Source organism: Meriones unguiculatus, chromosome 8, assembly GCF_030254825.1.
Source record: "Meriones unguiculatus strain TT.TT164.6M chromosome 8, Bangor_MerUng_6.1, whole genome shotgun sequence".
NCBI lineage: Eukaryota > Metazoa > Chordata > Mammalia > Rodentia > Muridae > Meriones > Meriones unguiculatus.
The window spans coordinates 105,468,511-105,489,640 of NC_083356.1; the positions used below are offsets into that span (position 1 = coordinate 105,468,511).

At 40.4% G+C, this 21,130-nt stretch overlaps 1 protein-coding gene across 4 annotated transcripts in view; it reads right to left on the bottom strand.

Annotated features, from left to right (window-relative positions):
• Window positions 1-2,092: 2,092 nt before the first annotated feature.
• The window catches only part of Galnt3 (polypeptide N-acetylgalactosaminyltransferase 3), a 39,002-nt gene continuing 19,964 nt past the window's right edge, over window positions 2,093-21,130 (bottom strand). For 3 of the 4 annotated variants that reach the window (XM_021627080.2, XM_021627081.2, XM_060390306.1), the window contains 8 exons: window positions 16,168-16,317; window positions 13,657-13,891; window positions 13,100-13,217; window positions 11,478-11,678; window positions 8,455-8,586; window positions 8,185-8,286; window positions 3,930-4,082; window positions 2,093-3,090 (listed from right to left, as the gene is read on the bottom strand). In XM_021627080.2, coding sequence (XP_021482755.1) covers window positions 2,968-3,090; window positions 3,930-4,082; window positions 8,185-8,286; window positions 8,455-8,586; window positions 11,478-11,678; window positions 13,100-13,217; window positions 13,657-13,891; window positions 16,168-16,317 — 1,214 coding nt within the window. In that variant the 3' untranslated portion in view covers window positions 2,093-2,967. The remainder of the gene's footprint in view (window positions 3,091-3,929; window positions 4,083-8,184; window positions 8,287-8,454; window positions 8,587-11,477; window positions 11,679-13,099; window positions 13,218-13,656; window positions 13,892-16,167; window positions 16,318-21,130) is intronic. The other variant, XM_060390307.1, reaches the window with a different exon arrangement.

Here is a 21,130-nt window from a genome sequence, read left to right on the forward strand (position 1 = left end):
TTGAAAACACACATGTTCATACACATACATACACATTTCTATTTTCTGCATACCAATTCCCTCCCACATATGTTGCTGCAGGGCCAAGGCATTTATCGAAGTATGAACAAGGTTCCCAGAGCTCTTGAGTATCTTTCTTCACATAAGCTACACAGCAGCCACAGTGACTTAAGGTAATTTATTTGCTGTTATTAAAATGAACTGTAAGTTCACAACTTACTTAAGACAATGAAATCGAATTTCTCCTAAGAATTCAACATTGCTTTCCCAGAAATAGTATTTTTTCCCTATTTGTGTTTATTTTGTTTTATTGAACAAGGTCTCCTTTGACATAATCAGTCCTTAAATAGTCTAGGTAGCTGAGGATAACTTCGAGCTTCTGATCTTCCTGCCTCTATCTCCCAAGTGCTGGGAGTATAGGCAGGTGCTACTGTGTGTTTTTAATGTGGTACTGGAATTTAAGCCAGGGCATGCTAGGCAAGTACTCTACCAACTGAGCCGCATACCTCGTCCTTCATGTATGTTTTGATAAAGTACATATATGCTTTCTCCGATAATACACAATGCATCATAATCGACAGGCAGTTTTGGTGCATTCTTTATTTTCTCCTATGGCTTCTCAACTTTTGGTGAGCCTGCCCATGAGATTGACCTGGAGTATTGCAGAATCCTAGACTCAGTTCTGATGGGCTCTGGGCTGGTCCTGTGGAATGAAGGCAGCATGCCAGGTCTTCAGTAGGAACCAGACCATTTGCCCTGGCAGCTTCAAATTGAGCAAGAGTCCACAATTTCACACATGAGTGCAGGCAAATCATGCAGGTGGATGACAGCCAGGCTCCATGAATTTCTGTTATATCTGTTCCAGAACTCAAGACAGTTAAGAGGGAGTCGCCCACCTCCAAGGGCCAGTTCCCAATCAAATTATTGCTATGACATTTGGTAACTGCCTCAGGCTGTGGTATAAAGTAAAGATCTTCCCTGTGGGTATATCTACAGCATAATCAACTCAATCGAAGAGACTTTACATGGAAAACAAGACATCAATATACGACTCCTCGTGAGGGTCTGAACATTGGTCTCAAGTTCATTTATAGAGCATCGTTGAAAAATGCTTTGTTTTGTATTGTTTTTAGAGATAAGACAAGCATTGAGAACAGCTTTTGCTCATGATCACTCAAGTCTAGTAGAACAAAGTGAGGAATAGAAATTGCACATGTAAGTGGCCGATGCACTATGCTTACAATCGTCTATCATTGTTAGCTGCAATACTAGAGAAACATTTATTCTTAATGAAGTATCAAACTTAGCAGGTAGAAAGTCATCTCAGTTATATGGATATAACATAGTAGCATCCTGTTTCAAAATGGTGTTCCTTACTTCTTTACCATAAAGGAGACAGATGAATGGAAAAGTCTTACATCCTTGGTAACTTCTTATATAAAGTTAGGAACTTTTTTATTTCAGTTTAAGGAACTGAAATAAAAATATGCAAAGCAACTGGCTAGAGGATATGGAATTTTTAATTCAAACCTTTTAATTCAGTGGATGCTTTATTTCTTAATTAAAGCTATAATACTAGGAAATGAAAAAGAAAATTATCAGGAAATGTTTTCTTTTATGTAACTGAGACCCTACTCCTTTTAAAGGTTAAAGGAAATTCTATTTTGCTTCTGAAATAATACAAGACCCTGCTCTATAAAATGGCCAAAGAGGAAATAGTGACTTCAAAAGATAATTTTAGGAGGTCATTGAAGGACATTATCGGGGATTCACGTATCCACCGGCATCTTCATTCCTGTTGTCACACCACTGTCACAGTTTGCTTTTTCCTTAAAAGGCTCTGGGGCTCCACAAACAGCAGGTGCCTAAAACCTAGAATAAAAAAAACAGCGAATGCTTCCTCTACCCACCAATAATTACAGATCTTACCCCAAATTGGACAAAACTGAAACAAAGATTTGCAATAGTGTTTAGGGTTCTTTTATTATTATTATTATTATTATTATTATTATTATTATTATTGTGTTTCCAACATAGAGAAAAGGCTTTTTAAAAAAATATGATGAGTAATCCATTACAAAGACACTTTATATAATGAATCAATAATGACATTTATTAATGAGTCAAGTATACTGCATTTGAATTCAGTATCATAAATATTCAAGATTAGTAAATTTTTCTAAGAAAATAAGACTACTAGAGAGGAAAAAGGAACCCTTCTAAACAGCTAATAATCTATAAAGTTTACTTATTCATTTGGAAAGGACTCTGGGAAAACACACAGTGTAGTCACGTCAGAAAAGCCGTTTGGGAAAGAGGTGTGTACAGCTAGTGGAATAGGCTTCAGACTAAAAAATATTTGTAAATTTTCCAAAAATTTAAGTGTTAAAAATAGTCCTCTCTTTATTCAGCTTTATGTTTAAGGAAATCCTTGACAGACAAGTAAACAAAAGACAACAAAAGTTTACCTGGATTTTAAAACAATAAGTTCTAGACCTATAAAAATTTCCTGGTTTGTACAGAAAGGCCAACAACTGACCTTCACTGATCCATTTCTATATGGTTATAAAAATACAGTATCAAATCTTTTTATATCCCCCCTAAAATTAGGGGAAGTATTTTAAGCTGTGAATGTGTGGATGTAGGTATGCCTATCCCCAAGTGTACAAACACACATCACTTCACTAGGAGAGAATCATTCTCTTCAGCCTGTAAACATCTCTCTTCTACATCTGGACATTTCAGAATGGTCTTTGGTATTTCTAGTTGCTGTGCTTTTAGACAGAAACCCCCAGGACTTCTGCGGCAGCACTACATAGACATCTTAAGATATAAATAAGGAAAATGCACTTGGAATAAGTTACAATTAGCTGCTTTTGCATAATTTTCAACAACTACAGTGTACGCCTAGTCACAGTTTTATGAGGAAGAATATGTCCTTTTCAACTCCTTAAATTTAAGGAACACTTATTCGTTTCGGTTAAAAATCCATTTTTGGTGTAGATCTGTCGGGTTGCATGGCACCAAGTTTGGATGCTCCCCACTTGCTGAAAGGCACATTTTAAATAATGGATTATATAGAAGTTGGTCCTAGGGAGGGAAAAAAGAGAAAACACACAACAGACATTAAGTTTCAAGAATCACAGTTAAAAGCTAATATAAAAATGGCCTTATGGTTTCACTAAAGGTAAAGAGAGATTTGTATAACTAAGGTATCTGATTCTTAATTTTAAATCTAAGATCAACCGAGGTTGGTAAAATAGTGATGACCTCCGATTATGACACTGTAATTCATGTTACTGCTATTCAGTCAACGCAAGACACATCAAGGATGAAGAAGGAAAAGAGAACAAAACCTGAAGTGCCTTTTCAAGCAAGAAGCATTCTACTGGTATTCTGATCAACTTCAAAATCAGAAAAGCCAGCCTTATGGTATATAACTATCACACAAAACTAGTTTTAGATAACAATTAACATGATCAAGCATTTTTAAGAACAGGCAATCTGTTGTATATTCTCTCAATTCTAGATTAATTAAAAATGTGCTAAGATGGAAAAAGACCTAATTAGTAATTTTATATGAAAAACACAGTTTTAGTCCCAAGGAAGGAAAAAAAAACATGATTTTCAAAATCTATTGTAAAAACTTTTAAAAAGTCAAAAATAGGCTAGAAATTAATAATTTATAGAAGTTTTTCACTTGCATAAGCCAAGCTTCAGTTTTATGATTAGTTGTTCCCATCAGTACTTAATCCCTAGATATATTCTCTTATCACACAGGGAGGCATGCAATAATAGCGGAGTTATTAAAGGTGAAGAAATTCTGATATATATTATACACATATATATATATTATAAATATAGCATTTAGGCAATTAGAGCTATTCAAAGTTGCCTAGCGAATGGATGAATGAACCGTAGCCAGTCACCTTTTGAATCTCCCATATCTGTTCTCCGGGGGCGACCGTCCTGTGACCTTTATAGACGCATGCCTTCAGCTGGGCGACACCATGAGTGGCGTGAAGACATAACTCCTTCTGGATGTTGTGCCGGATCTCACGCTGAGCAGAGTACTCAAAGTACTGCGGGGGGGGGGAGGGTCATGATTGACAAAGGTACGCCCAGTTGCAGAATAAAACAAGGTGCAAAACAACCAGTTCCCCAATAAATAGTAAGCAAGCAAACACAAGCAAACACAGTAAAAATAGCAGATGTGTAAGCTGCGTCACTACGACAGGAGATGCCAAGGTCTTGCTGCTGTCCCTTAGCAGCAGTGATTGCTTTCTAATATGGTGTTCTTTCCTTTCCTAATGAGGGCCTGGAAACTACAAGCCAGAGTGGATACTCCGGCAGGTGTACTACGGAAAGCCGCCTGGAAAGTCCCGGTAAGGAGTTAGCTCGCTTCTTCTCTGCCCCTCCGAATAATCCTCTTACTCATCTCAACCAAGGCATTCTAGAAACTATAATGGACTCTAGGAGCCTGTTTCTGCCTCCCTCTATTCCTCACCCCAGTGAGATGGGTCCCTGACCACAGGATCCCTAAAAGCACCAAAGTGAATGAGTTGAGAGGTGCGGAGCCCTTTCAGCGAAGACCAACACGTGGTCAGCACTTGGTACGCTGTGGCTCTTTACTGACGTATCACTCTCTCTTCACATCTAAATAAGGAGTCTCTTAGTTCTGCTGAAATTTCTTCTCTGATGTTTTCTCATTCATGCTTTCTCCTCTACCCTCACTTCTCTGACTGGGTGACCTCTTAATTTATGCTCAATGCCAGCTTTTGACCCTATAATGCTGCAATCCCGTCAGCTGTTTGTTAGCTCCTTTAAGCTTAACAAAAGTTACCCCTGTTGCTCAAAGCTACTCCTTAGACAGGCAATGTTTAGGACACATTCTTCCAGCAGGCACTGCCTCAGCTGCAGTAGACCATGCTCCTTTAACACAAACCTACCTCTACAGGCTAACCGGAGAGTTCACTTTATTGCCAGGCTGCTGCTCAGAACAGCCTGTGAACCCCTCCCTGCTTTGTTAACTCTTCTTCATCCTTTAAGAGCTAAATCAAGTATCACTTCGCCTGTTCATCTTTCCTCAATTTTTCCCCTTGCTGGAAAATTGTAATTTTCAAGTCTTTTGTAGGACTCCAGAGGTAGCACATTCTATACTATCAGGACTGTACGTGTAGCTAGTTGGATTCTCTTTGAGCCAAGGCTAAGCACCGCATCAACTAATAATATTCATACTTACTGGCACGGCAGGCACTATACTAACTGAACTACTTTCCCGGCCCCATAATAAAGCAAATATTTAATAATGTTGGCAGTCTAAGGATAAAGTGATTTAACATAATTGATTTTCAATAATGCAATAACTCCTGTGAACACTAATATTGATGGAACCCTTTTCTATGTGCTAGGCAGGCGCTGTGCTAGAGCAAATACTCCATAAACACCAGCAGAATTCAGAGCCTCGATCGCATTTCTTTGAGACCTGGTCTCATGCTTAATTTCTCATCTCCTGCAAGTAAAACAGTGATTCTATAACCAGCTTTTCAGGTGGAAGCATGGTAAAAAAACAGCTTAAGAAGGAGAAAGAAACAGCATTCTACCTATACCTAACTAACTTAAACTAAGGTAAACCTTAAGAACTCAAAGATGGTAAGAAACGCTTTCCAGTATTTTACATCACTATGATTAAAAAGTCACTAAGATGAAACTTGTAAGGAAATGAAAATAGTTGAAAATACTTTGGCAACAATAACAAAGTGTATAATTAATCAGCAGAAAATATGAGAGCGATGTCACTCAGAACCTAGACACATGCTCTGGAGGAGGTTGTTCAAGAAGCTGTCATAAGGCTCTAATGCCAAACTGCATTAGACCATAATATTCTCAAATCCAGCCACATAATAAAAAAGTTACTTTGCTTTGCATTCAGAAACACTGTCATACTGTTATAAAGGCTTATATGTCATAAAACACTATTAAATGATCAAAAATGGAAAGAAATGCTCAAGTTAAATGAAACTTCAGAATTTGAGTTCTCAAGGAACTAAAATAAACAAAGCAGTCGAGGGAAATAATTGATTAAAATGAATATGACTGTTCAAATGTTAGCTGAACAAGGATGATGCCAATGAACATGCCAAAGTGGACAGGGAAAACACCATGAGGCCTCAACACTACACAGATAACTACAGGTAACTGAGGAAAGCTGGGAGCAGGAGAGGAGGCCTTTCTCAGAGAAGAGCACACTGTTTGGTTGTTCAGAGCCAAACACATACAAGTAACATTCTACAGTTACTTAAACAGTCATATATATATATATATGTGTGTATGTGTGTGTGTGTGTATATATATACATATGTGTGTATATGTATGTATATATATATATATGCATGTGATTGCAATTAGTGAAAATAGAGGCCATGAACTTGAAAGCGCATGGAGAGGTGTATATGCGAGGGCAGGAAAGAACAGGAAAAATGTTAAGGTTATATTATAATGTGAAAAAAAAAAACTAACAAGTAAAAGATATAATCAGTAACTGTGTTAGGATGACAGAAGCCAGAGTCATCTTAAAATATAAACCAGACATCATTTTCTTGCTCAGAAAGCTCTTGATGGCTTCCGGTGAATTCAGAATTAAATCCATCTCCCTTAATGGGTCTGCAGATCTCTACACAACTGGGTTCCTTATCAAAATCCCTGACCTCATTTCCTTTGCTCCTTGCCTAAACCGCTCTGCGCTGGCTGCACTGGCCATCTGTGTCCTCTGTGAACCTCCGCTACCTGGCTGCTCTCGCTCAGCCTTTCACGTATGTGTGTGTGTGTTCTCTTTCCCACACTCACTAAAACAGGTACATATGTACATAAATATATATGTATGTGTATGTATGTCTATATGCACCCCGTCCCATCTTGGAATTCGTTGTCTGTGCAAAGATCCTTCGCCAGCTCTGGCTTCTGTTATGTACACGTAGTTTGATGGCTTTAGGCAAGTAACGACTGAAGCTAAACTAAGCAGAGTTTAAGGACTAGGAAGAAGTAGACTGCCCAGGAGCTACAGCGATCCTTTCTTCCTAATACCGATGCTTTTGAAGCACCGTCAAAGCACATACAAGATAGCCCAAATTATGTACCGCTGTGAAAATCCTATACCAAAAATACAGGCAATTCCCAGAAAGGAAAGAGTTCTGAATGTTTTTCTTTGTATTTCCTCACACTCTTCTCATTGCATTACCATTCCCGCCACACATCTCTCGGTCTTCACTCTCTTCTCAATAAAGTAAAAAAAAAAAAAAAAAAAAAAAACAAAACAAAACACTAAAAACACTATCTTTCTCAGGAAATCCATGAGCACCTCATCTAGTTCTGATGCGGTTTTGTGTACCCATGTGGCACCCTGCATTCTTTACTCAAGACCTTATGTTACACTGACTATAGATGCTGGCTCTGCAGCACCGGTGTTTCCTAAGGGAGCGAGGAGCCAAACAGACTAAGCCCAGCTCCGTCGGGGAACTTGCTGGCTAACTGGAGAAAGTCAGATCCTTCTGCAAGTTGACTTGCAAATGCTAACGTAAAAATAAGCTAAAGCCCAGAAACTTAATCTTTTCTACATCTTTAGTAGGCCAGGTAGTAACATTTCACATTTAGGCTTAATTGGAAAAATAAAGTAAAAACAAGGATGTCATTAATAATTAAAAAAAAAGAAAGAAAAGAAAAACATATCATTAGGATGCAGGGTACTGAAAAGTATCTCTGTCCCCAAAGGACCTTACATTGCAGCTGTGTCAGCATTAACAGTGGATGCAATTTGCTATTACATTGAATATGGTCTTCACCCGAAGGCTCACAAAACCTCCATACAATACCAACAGTCACACCAGCATTAAAAAAGGTCGACATTAAACACACACAATATCAAATGACATTTTTCTGTGTTTTTTTTCTCCACTCTTCTTTCTGTTGACCAAGTTGGTAACGTCAGATTATTTTCAGAGCCAAAGTAAAAAAAAACAAAACAAAACAAAATACTCAACATCCTCCATCTTACCATATTTAGCTTAAAACCATCTCCACACCAGTTTACCTCAGCATCAAGCTGAGCTGTGACTTCTGAGATGCACACAGCACCTGACTGTGTCTGAAAGCGCTCAGAGACGGAAGGCCTCCCCAAGTGGCGCTCACCTGGTTTCCTCCGAGTCCATGGCACGTGTACAGAATCAACGGTTTGCCTCCCTGGTTATTTTCACCAACATCCAGACACAGAGGTTGACCAACACTCTTTATCTAAGTAAAAGATTTAAATCATAAAACATTAAACCGTGGGGATTTCGTTTTTTTAAATCACTTTTAGGGAAGTGGCATTAACAATGTAAAACTTAAAAAGTAATAAATCAAAATGTGTGGGAGGGAGTTTATCAAGGAAGAATGGGAATATAAAAAAAAAATACTCACATATCCAGATATAACAGGGTTAAGGTCTGGTACGTACACCTCTGGGTAAACAGTGTTCAGGTACCATGTAAAATTTTTACACTGAAGGCGTTTTTTTATTTCAAATCTTTTGGAAAGATCACCAAATGATTTCTAGAAATAGAGGAGAGAGTGAAGGGAATGCTTAGTCAGGTTGGCTCTGATAAATACTCAGATGGAGCTATTTGCATTTACACTTTGGTAGTAAGTGAAGCTCTGGATGCAAGCACAAGATGGACTCCAAATGCATGCCACTCATTCAAGCAACAGGTGTGCTGCCTGCCTGGTCACGGGTGGTTTCAGAATCAGCTCACACTGGAGAGCCGGTCAGAGGCTGCCCTACACTTCATCTGTGCACACTGGGCTGTGGGAGAATTCTGAATGACTTGTACCGTGAGGTGTGAGGAAACACGCTGCACAGAAACAGCGCTAAGACTCAATGAAAACAATTATCTTTTTGTGGTCAAATTGAAAAAAAAAAGCAAAAAAAAAAAAAAAACAAAAACAAAAACAAAAAAAAAGAACCAATACCCCAAAACTGCACAGTTGGGTGTTTTCTTCTCTAATTTAAGTGTTTTAATTTTAACAAAATTCCCAACTGGAGCTTGGGTTGAAAAAGGCAATTTTGAGTTAATTGTATTTTATTTTCTTTTATTCTAAAGGGCAAGGAATACAATTAAAAATACGCTAAACTGAAAAATATTTGGTTTATAGGAAACATTTTAGAGGAAAATTGCGTTTGATACCTAAATGGATGAAAGCAGAAATAATGAAGTTTATGAGTCCAGTGGAGGAAAATACTTTATGTCAATTTCAGTATCCTGAACTCGGGCGTTTTAGCAAAACAGAACGACTCCTATGGACAGTTAGCTCATGTGTCCTGTAAGGGGGCGGGGATTGGCTGGCTGACTTCATAGCTCCTCTGGAGGGTGAGAAGCAGCGCTTAGGCTTTATTTAGCATCCGCTTCCTGCTCAGCCACGTCGTAAAGGTACGTTCAACTTGCCTTAGCCACCTTTGGTTAAAAGCACTCCAATGTGGAGTAGTCCACTCTACTGACTTGTAGGGAGATAATGGGGACCAAAGAATTAGGTGAAAACAGTCTTTCTTGACCCTAGCAGTCAATGCGCGGATGCCTTCTCAAAGTTACCACTGCTTCCTATAGACATGTCTTCAAACTGTTGAAATTCATCGTCCCCAAGCATGGTTGGCTACCATAAAAAGCTAAAATGTTACGCTCAGGATGCGAGGCTAAGCACTGCACTCAGGGTCAGCCGCTTTCGACCCAGAGAAGAGCATGTCTGATTGCATGCGGGTTGATGCCCCAGGTCCCGCCTCTGAGAAAAAGGTATTGGACGGGTCTGATGCTCTTTGGGTGGATGACACCTAAATGAACATCGGTACAAAGTCCCAATTTATTTCTAATATCAGAGATCAGACCTCTACTCTTGCCTGATGCGTCTAAAACAAAAAGGGGGAACTGAAGAGAGCTGCGTAATGCCGTGCCTTAAAGATGGAGCTGGTTTCCGCCTTCCACCTTCCCGATGGTGAGTGCTCTCTGTCACAAACAACTCCACATTTGGCTAAGGCTGAAGATCTGGCTTGCTTCCATGTATGTGGACCTATCTGCATTGCCCACGTGGCACGCTGGGGTTGGCTACCCAGAGGCTATTTAAGCTGTGGGCTGGGTTTCCCCAGGGTCAGATGATTGCTCAAGGTTCCTGAATAAACTGCATTGAAAAAAAAAAATTCATTGTCCCCCATACAATGCTGCCGGAACTCAGTTCTAAAGTACTAAGGGCCAGGAGTCTGTCAACTAGAATCTATGAAATATCAACAGTGAGAGTATGTTTAGGAGCTGTCTATGATAGATTACACACACACACGCACACACACGCACTCACACGAAGACCTGAGTTCAGTCCCCAGAACATGCTTTATTGAAAAGCCACACACTGTAGTACGGGCTTTAATCCCAGTGCTGGAGATGCGGAGACAGGAGGATCCCTGCAGGTCTCCATGGCCTGACAAGCTAGCATTACTCTTAGAGTAAACAGTGACCCTGTCTCCAAAAGAAAAACCAAATGTGGATGGCGTGTGAGACATGATGGCAGGGGTTACACAGGCATGTGCAATTACACACTTCACAAGAGCATGCTCACATGCAAAGAGCATCCTAAGTCTGTTAGTACTCATCACGGCCCTATTTCCTCGCCCCTCTGGGGATTGGGCAGGACATACAATTGTGTCTCTGGAGACAGGGAAGGAGAAAGGAAGGGCAGGCACCACAAACCAGAGCCGGGGCTCCTGGCAATCACACTGTGAAGAGCAACGCGTCCCCCTTTTGCATTGTTAAAGGGGTGGGGGCTGCCTGATGCATCTCCTGCAGGGAGCTGGGATTTGAGGACTAAAAGCTCCGGTACTTCTGGTTCATTGTTAGGCCGCATTAAGGCCCCCATCTGCACATTCTAGTCAAAATGCCACCACGTAGGATCTCTCTTTAAGATCATTCATGCTTACTGAGAATAGTTAAAGGCAGTTCCGCTTAATCAAATATACTTGGAGGCAGTCACAAATATACTTTCCCGTATTAAATGTAAATGCCTGAATTTCATAAAGCTGTTTGGTTTTTTCTTTTGTGAGAGCAAGCTAATATCAGTGAGTTATACATTTACTGTTACTGTTTTACCATCATCAGTAGTAGAATTGTGTGTGTACGCATGTGTGTGTGTATATGTACATGTGCCATGGCAAACACATGTGGGATCTCCTTCCAAGGCATGGGCCTCAGGGATTGAATTCCGGCCATCAGGATTGGTGACAAGCACTTTTACCCATTAAACCACCTTGATGGTCCAGAGTTACTTATTTTAAGGCTTAAAATGTAAAAGCTTACCTTCAAACATACTTTTTAATTTTTTTTTTTAACATGAGGCGATTCAAGCACAAAGGCGTATGAACCTGGAATAGCTTTTAACGGTCACTTCATAATTTAGCCCCCACTTACCTGTTTAACGATTTTTGCTGCATCTGTGTTTCTCCTATAAAATATATCCTTGTATTCGTCCATCCAGACTTCTGCAAGGCGAACTTGGTTGCGTGCAATCACCTGCGTGCCTTTTGGGAAGGTATGAGGGCTTTTGCTGCGAAAAACATGTCCAACAACAGAGCAAGGCATAATCTCCAACTGCCCACCACATTGCCACACCTGATAATTAATGATATTTGTTTAAATTTACAGTATTTTGGGGGAAAAAACTGTTGCTTTAAGTTTACCTTTAAGATATCAATAAATACAAAATATAGAGATTTATTAGTATGTCATAGTCTCTATGCCAGTTCAATTTATGTTCTATAAATGTAAGCAATCATTTTATTAAATGCAGTGAGAAACAGACAACAAAACGCACATCTTCAGAAAGTAGATGTATAAAGTCATGAGTCTGAGTCCTCCATAAAAACTAATTCCAGGTTTTCTTTTTGGCCAATGATTATCCACGTGATCTAACATGCAGAGAAAAACAAGGCTCAAGTGTAGCTAACTTCCCCATTAAACACATGGTCACTTGCTGAAACTACACTCTTTTCTTCTAAGAAATTAAGGAAGCCTTCTGGGTACAAAAGGACCCAGACTCTATTCCTTGGCTACACAGTTTGGTATCAAAGAAAACCATTCAAGAAAGCCATTGCTGCCAAAATGTAACCCATTATAGTTTCAAAGGAGTTGCTCATCATATCAAATAAAGGTCTACGCCGATCTGGACTGTGTCATCTGAAAGTTCGCAGTGGTTCTAAGTAAAATGTCTTAAGGATTAGTTCTGCCAGCAACCAGTCAGCAAGTAAAAGACCCAAGATGAAGCCATGCCCAGCAGTGGGTGCTACAGCTGAGATGGGTGGGCAAACCTCGTCTTTTCCCCCTTTAAACAAATGAGATGGCTCAGAAGTTCAGTTAGGCAAACCGCACCGAGGGTCGGTGGGTGATAGTTGCTGGAAACACCACTGTCCGTCAGCAGCGCTGCCAGCATGTGGGGAGCCTGAGACAAAATGTAAAACCTTCTAACTCCCAGCTCTCTCCCCAACTGCATTCCAGTCTAGAGGACAGAAAGTGAGTGACGTGGTCACCACAAAAATGGACTTGTGAAACAGAATATATTAAGCACGTGTCATGACTACCAAAGCCCGGTTTTGTTTTTATTAACGTACACATTATGAAAAGAAGGAGAGCAGCTCATATGATGCAAAGAATTTAGTCTAGTGTCCTTTACAGTTATAAATAAATGTTTTCCATACTGACTCCCTTGATAATCAACTCATTTCCTGAAGCACTAGGTTTAATTATATTTATCTTGGCTGGGATTCAGTAGCTACAAGTGCATTAATTGGTGCTATTGCCTGGACACAGGAGTTTAGCTGATGCTTCTTGTTACACTGGCAACCATGGATAAATATATCAAGTTACAACTTCAACAGAAATAGCCTCATTGCCAATTTTCCAGCAATTACATTACAGAAGGCACTAACTAAGTACATAAAGCCAGCACACATCTGCAACAGTCTGTCTGCGCTGGTCAGAACACAGTACATCACACTGTTTGACAGGTATGCTATGTTTAATATCCATACACTTACTCGGAATGACATTTCTATATTTTCACCTCCCCAGATTTCCATTTCTTCATCGTAACTTCCAATATACTCAAAATAGTCTTTTGATATAGAAAAAAGGCCTCCTGCAAAGGTGGGGGTCCTGAAAAGAAATAGATCAAACTTCTATAATTTCTTATAGAAATGAAACAAGATGAAAAGGCCATTTAAAGAACCAAGTTGACATTACAGGTAAGGAGATACTACATTTAAAATCTTATGTAGATAATGAATAACTAAAAATTCTTCAAAGTTAAGGTTTTCGAGGGAAAATATTTTAAAAAAATTATCATCTTCCGTATTACTGTGTTTCTCCTAAACTTGTTTTAACATTCTCAAACTACGATTAGACAGGCATGAGAATTAGCCTCATCTTACTGGCTGCTCAGTAATGTCACGCCAAAGACCCTAGTACATTACAAGTCCTTATACAGAATGTGTTTTTTTCCTGTTGTTCAGAGTTATCACACAAACGACGACTGTGAACGTGCGCAGCATTTGGTGCTGCAGTGGGAACGTGAGGCATGGGAGCGGCGGCTTACTTAATTGGGTAGGTTTCATCTTTCCTTCTTTGCTTCTCATGATCAGGAAGTGACTCCCAGCCAAAGGAGAGGCTCCAGTCAAAATTTCCACGGTTATGGTTGCTTCCATACGGAGAGGGCTTGTTGAACTCAAATGTGTTCAGGTCTATGGATGCGATGTCTGGACTCACCACGGCAGTGTAGTTCTCAGCTATCCTGGCCAGCAAAGGCTCCAACCAGCCATAGAAGCACTCACCTGCACAGAGCAGAGGCTACCGTCAACCTGACGGAAATGCTCGGACTTTCTTTGACATTACATGGAATTCTTGCAGAGAACGTAGAAGGGAAAAGGTCATCTGTGTTTTCAATAATCAAACATTGGTAATTTCTTTCATCTTTACTGGTCGTGATAGGCAAAAAAAAGAGATGTATTTATAGTACACAGTGTGTCTTGGTACACATATACTCAAATGAACACACTGTTGAACATTTACTATGATTAAGCTAATTAAGACATCTATCCATCACCTCATGTGCGTGTGTGCATGTGTGTGTGTGCATGGCAGGAGAGGGAGATACATGAGGTTGGTTTTAGCCACTTTAATGTATACAGCACATTGTGAACTACAGCCACCATGCTGTACAACAGAACTCTAAAAGGAGCGACAGCTTAACGGCTCTTGTGAAGAGAACAGGATTAAAAAGGAAAATTAAAATGAGGGAAATTCTTCTAAAGATGGATGGATGACCTTTTTTTTCTCCTAGAATGGCAGATGGACACTAATGAATTTGCCACCCTTGAAAGGAAAACCTTTTCCCCAAAGAAAGGGCTAGGAATCAAAATATCATTTGTATTTAGCACTAAAATATAGTCTAACTTGTTTAAATTTGGTTTTTCTCCCCACACTGGACACACAGTAGTTGAAAGCTTACTCTTCCTGTGTCTTAGGAGAAAGTCATCAGGTTAGAATAGTCTGAGTTTAGTTGCCAGAGAAAAATCATTCGAAGCTGCTGTAGTCCTGATAGACGTGGGATTGGGGCAGGGAGGTCCCACAATGGGCAAAATCATGGTCATGGGCTACACCGCAGCACATCACACAGGTGAGACCCTCCTTAAATTAAATTTGGCAGTCACGGCCCAGAAGAACAATTGCCCAGGAGGGGAAGAACTTCAAATCAAACCTTACTGCAATTTTGGATCAGAAAAAGAAATACTAGAGAGTAGACTTTTCCTTTGAAAAGGGACCTCCAGATCTCTAATAATTTTTCAAATGCCAGATTAAGAGAATATCGGAGGCAATCATTCTCACCGAAAACCAAATCCAAAAGCCTGTCTTTAATAATCAGTGTATGTTTCAGCCACATCTTGGGTGAAGTGTGTCCTAAGAGACAGGCAGTTCAAGGTCAAACATTCATATGAAGAGTAAAACTCTCAAAGCTTACAGTTCCAGGGATGAATCAAAGTTTGCTATCACCATTGCACACTGTTTCCAAAGGACTTTCTAAAACTATAGAACAATGCTGCTGAAAGCACAGACACCCCAACAGTAATGAAACTAGCAAATCCTGAAATATTCATGGAGAAGCTACCAGGATACCCTTTACTGGGCAGAACAGAGTCAACAACTCTTCAGCAGGGGAAATGAAAAAGAGCTATAAAAGTTAAACTTGATGGTATTGAGACGAAGCTTAACGACAGTGCTGATCATGTTTAGATAAAAGTTTAATTTCTTCTGTGGCCTGGTAAGGCTGCTCCCCCCTCAGGGGGAGGTGATCAAAGAGCAGGCCAATCAGATTACGTCAGAGGCAGTCCCTCTTCCCATTACTTTGGAACCCACTTGGACACTAAACTGCCATGGGCTACATCTGTGCAGGGGTTCTGGGTTATCTCCATGCCTGGTACTTAGTTGGAGTATGAGTCTCTGGGAAGAGCCCTGTGTTCAAATTTTCTAGTTCTGTTGCTCTCCTTTTGTGGGGTTCCTGTCCTCTCCAGCTCTTACTATTTCCCACTTCCTACAGAAGATGACAATGCAGCCACTCTTGATGTGATCTAATAGACGAAGATCAGAAGGAAGGAGAGGAGGACCTCCCCTATCAGTGGACTTGGGGAGGGGCATGTGTGAAGAAGGGGGGGAGGGTGGGACCCGGAGGTGAGGAAGGAGGAGCTTATGGGTGGATACAAAGTGAATAAAGTGTAATTAATAAAAAAAATAAAATAAAATTATACATAAAAAGGTAGGAATGAGAAATGGCAAGGAAAAATTCCTCTTGCTCTTCCTTTTTCTCTGAGCAGAGTGAACAACTGGGGCAGGGCATTCCTAAGCAAGAACTGGCCCCAGGGAGAGTCGAGTAGTATAGAGACTGGGGAGATAGGAGCCGTGACGCTTCTATGCCGAGCCACTAGCTGATGTCATGGCAGCATCAGTTAAACATGCTGTTTAGGAGAAGACAATGAGACATCTAGAGAAAATTAACTTTCAAATGAGGGGGAGCAGAGGGAACACTGCGAGCCATCTGTACGCACGCACTTACAGTGAGCATCTAAAAACGTGAGTGTCTCTGCAGTTGCTACTGCCGCCCCTAGCAACCGAGCCGTGATGAGGCCTTTTCTTTCTTTTTGTCTGACTATTTTCACTATAGAAAACTGTTTTACATATTCTTCTAGTTTTTCGTGCAAGTAGTCTGTAAAGAAGAAAAAAAAGTAGAATTAACTTTTATTGAAATTTATTTTCATATAGAACATCTGAAATCTAACGAAATCACCAGCCACTGACCCTTCTAAATTCATGTCAACATTTGCTCATTTGCTCATTCAGTTAAAAAAGCATTACATTACCTATAACTAACTCTTTGAGGAAAATGAGACTACATATACAAATCATAACTCCTGTATTACCTAATGTAATAGCTTGCACTTATTCTGTCCACTTCACACACATACATGCAGTGTGTCAGGGGTTACGTGCGAAGCTTGCACAGAGCGTACCCCAGGAGTTTAGAAAGCTCAGAGAGAGAGCTGAGTGAGTGACTATGGGAGTCAGAAAAACAAGACTGTAATTGAAAAGAAAAATAACCAACAAATGTTTAAACTGGTACCCACATTTGAAAACCGTAACAGGAAACTCCAGGCCATCAGGACAGTTCAGTAGTGTAACACCCAAAGGTCAAGAAAAAGGCAGGAAGGGGGTGCTCAGAGTTGTAGTAGGTTGGGGACACTTGTACTATCAGCATACTTTGGGTTTCTCTGGATTTCTTTCCCAATAAAATGCAGAACTAAAAAGGATCATGCAAATCAGGTAGTTGAAAACAGAGAAAGCTATAGTAACAGACCTAATTTAAGATCCTAAACATCTGAGTCTGGATGAGATAGGTAAGAAGCAAAAGCAGAGACAACAGATGAAAGAACACTGAATCAAATCAAGGAAGTGCTCTTCATATTTTTAAGCATCTTCAGTCTACTCTTCTGCCATTAAATCATTTTTGTTGTGGTGGGTGTTTTGTTTTGTTGTTTGTTTCAGACATGGTCTTGCCTAGAATAAAATGTGTGATCCTCCTGCCTCAGCTTACAGAGTTGATGAGATTACAGGCTTATACCAACACAGCTTGCCATTAAATTCTTGAATTCTTGTTACTATAACATTCAGTTTAAGTGACCTTGTTAGGCCTAGAACGCAGCCTCAAATACATGGGAAATACAGAAAAGGTAACACCCTGAGGAGTATGTTTGCTCCTGTCACCTTTCAAAGGCAAGTGCAGGAGAGTTTGGCTTTAGCTTTTAGGTGTCTTCAGTGACAAACAGAAAAGTGTTGCGGACGCATAAAGGTTAAGCATTCATTACGGGGATGAGACCAGGAAGAAGACTATTGACTTAACATCTTAACTCCCTGAAGGTACCTCAGGGATAGCAGGGATAGTCTACTAAATGCATGCAATATTGTAATATGTCAACCTGCAAAAATCATAAAAGTGACTTGTAAATTTCAAAAAGGTGCCCATGTGGATTTATTCATTGACATTCCTACAGATCCTTTCAATATGCATCCCCCCTTTTAAAAAGGGGATGGAGATAGGCTGGAGAGATGGCTCAGAGGTTGAGAGCACTGGCTGAGCTTCCAGAGGTCCTGAGTTCAATTCCCAGCAACCACATGGTGGCTCACAACCACCTATAATGAGATCTGGTGCCCTCTTCTGGCTTGTAGGCACACATGCAAACAGAACATTGTACGTAATAAATAAATCTTAAAAAAAGGAGGGGGGGAATGGAGAGATGACTCAGAGGTTAAGAGAATTGGCTGTTCTTCCAGGGGGCATGAATTTAGTGCCCATAATACACATTCTAGCTCTTAACTGTCTACAACTTCTAAGGAGTATCTGACACCATCATCTAGCCTCCTTGAACACTGAATGTAAGTGGTATACAAACATACATACAAGTATAACACCCACACTCAAATAAAAAAAAAATGGGGAAATCTTTTTTTTAAAAAAAATCTGAAATATGTTCAAATTCTTATCTACTCCCTAAATTTTATCCAACCCACATTCCTTTTTGAGATCATAAGTACAAAATTACATCAAATCAGGGATCCTGGGTTAGGGGAACATTTCTTTTTAACCGATTGGCCTTAGACAAGTTATTCTACCTTTTCTATACTTCAGATCCCTTCTCTATAAGGAGGACATGACAGAATTAGCAGCACAGGTGACTGCTGTGAGAATGAGATGGCCCACTCCCGGACAAGAGAACACAGGGCCTACCAGGTGGCAGTACCCTGAAAGATGCTGTCTTTGGTTTTGCTGCCACTAGGATTTAACTATTTTATTGGTGCCTGATTATGCACATCTTCATGCTACTTTTCCTAAATAAACTGGCACTGGAGACTAGATTTTACTTCACAGATGTGCATGCCTACACAGGTATGTGTATCCTTGCCTAGCTTTGAGCTCCGTAGCCTATCGTACCTGCCTCTGAGTGCTGGGATCACAGGCACACACCACTCCTCAGGGCTTTTTACAGGCTCCTTACAGCAGAGAGGGCCATATTTCCCAGATGGGTGCTCACTGTATAAATTTCATACGGATCCAAGGAGACAAACTATACTAGCATTCAAGCATAAAATTTATTGTCGGGTGCTTCTTGTGACTGTGAAAGCGAGCAGGCCCTTCAGCCAAGCGGCTCTCCTTCTCTACCCTTACGTGGTGGTGAGAAAGGGCAAGGTCAGTCGAGCGACTCAAGTTCCTGGACGACACTCACTGCTGCATGACGTGCAAGGACACTGTGGGGAAAGTCAAGATGAGCCACTGGGGAAAGGCCTATCTCATCAAACAGAATTTCTGAAGGCAGAAAGGGGGCGCTAACCGCAGGGTTACGTGGAAACATTACACTTTAAATCGGTGTGATGAATGTAAGTAGGTAAGCCTTACGCTTGTTTTGAACGTGAACAGGAAAGATAACAGAAAGAGTGGCTAGAGAAGGAGGAAGGTGGACAGGTTAGACTCCCATTCCTGCGTCCTTTAATCGAATGCTTGCTTGAGCTTTTAAAGAAAGATGCGGTTTTCGACGGGATGCCTACTTGAAGTGAATGTGCCGTGCCCCGTTGTCTCACTACTTGGTACAATCAAGCAAAAGTAAAAACCACCTAAGAAAAGAGAGTCAGAAAATCAAAAGGGGAGAGGAAACCACTTCTAAGACTACGCTACTGGCTTTTCCTCAGGTAAACTTATAGGGAACACAGATCTTAATCCAGCATGACTTAAAGCCCACTGGCTGCTCTCCAAGGAGACAGAAAGAACCACACAATTGGATTAAGCAGCAAAATACCAGTTAGCTACAGTTAAGTGCTAAAGTAATAGAAAAGGGTATTAGAAATCCAAAGTTCTACATTGTGTGTAACTCTGCTACCCCTTCCTTCCCTTAGCCCATTCTGCTTTTTTTTTTTTCTATTTGTTTGTTTGCTGTAGCCCCAGGCAACAGCTGGTGTTACAGGTGTGCAAACACCGTATCACACTTATGGGGAGTCTAACTTGAATTCAGAAAGACATCAATTATAAGCACTTCCTAACTTAGAGACTAGGTCTCACACTCATGTCAACATTTTCTGAATTGGGCAGCCTTTCTTTTCATTTCTGCCCAGTGCCTTTCCATATTGAGAATACAACCTCACTTTGATCACAATGTTTAAGTGGAAGCCATGGAAACATTAGAATTGTATGCAGATGTGAAAGGCTAACAATTTCATTTTATATCCACTTATTCCCATATCTGGAATAGGAACACAAGAAATGTAACCTAATGGGTACCTGCCTTTGTCTTGTTCTTGTGTGAATAACAATGTTTTGGATCTGATGAGGGTGTGTTGTACCCATTTTACAAAGGAAGAAACAAGGAAAAGTCAGGGTTAAGCCCCTGGGACTATAACTCCAAACCCGTGTTTACTCAAGAGGAAATTTCTTAATCACTGAAATAAACTGTGTTATACTTAAAATAATTGTGATTTTGAAAAATTAGAAATCAAAATATTTGTTAAGGCTTTTGATTCCAATTCAAAATATCTAACAGTATCTGATTTATGATTTTCAGTAGAAACGGTCATTTAAAGAACATAGATAACTTTAAAAACAATACTGATTTTTTTTTTTGAAGCCCGGGGCCATACTTCATTTGTATAGCAGTTGCCTGCCATACATGAGGCCTGTGTTAGATCTTCGGCATGACAGTGGGGGGAAATGCCCAGACACTACAGAATAGAGTGACACTGTGGCATCAGGTACTTATGAACATCACCTATTAACTATGGTACTTACATTGATTCCTTCATGTTTAAAAACAGTTCTAAGTCATACAACACGATGTTTCATATCATCAACAGCATATTAATTAAACTCACTGTACTTTTCCTTTTCAGTGGTTTATAAGGTAATGATGTCATTTAAATTTGATGCAGCACTGTCTCCATTTTATCAATAGACAAACTGAGGCTGGAGAGTAAGTAACTTAACAGTTTCACACAGCTGGCTAGGACCAGGGCTGGGGCTCCAGCTCAGACAGCTTACCTCAGGCTCACATCTGGGCTCGAGAGTGGAAGCCACAAATCCAGAACCACAGTTGTGCGTAACTGACCGGAACGTCCCACAAACCCAAATATTCAAATATGGCACCCCAAGGGCCAAACTGCGCCCTTCATCACATGCCATCTCACCCCTCCAGGTTCTGAGGTGGCGCACAGGGCCACCTGTGGCTTTGTGTGGCCAGTGCACCATCACCAGCGTCACAGCGGGCCCCAGGAACATTAATCACGCGCTGTCATGGAGAGCCTCTACAACCATAGCACATAGCACAGTAGCAAGGTGTTTGGGATTCTCTACCAAAAGCAGGTCAACAGGGCGGAATGTTTATGGAAGAGGAAAGGACTTAGATCAGAGGAACCTGTGATCTAACGGGCTATAAGCCAGGCAGACACTGGACAGGATGGCACGGATTTACTTATAGGCATAT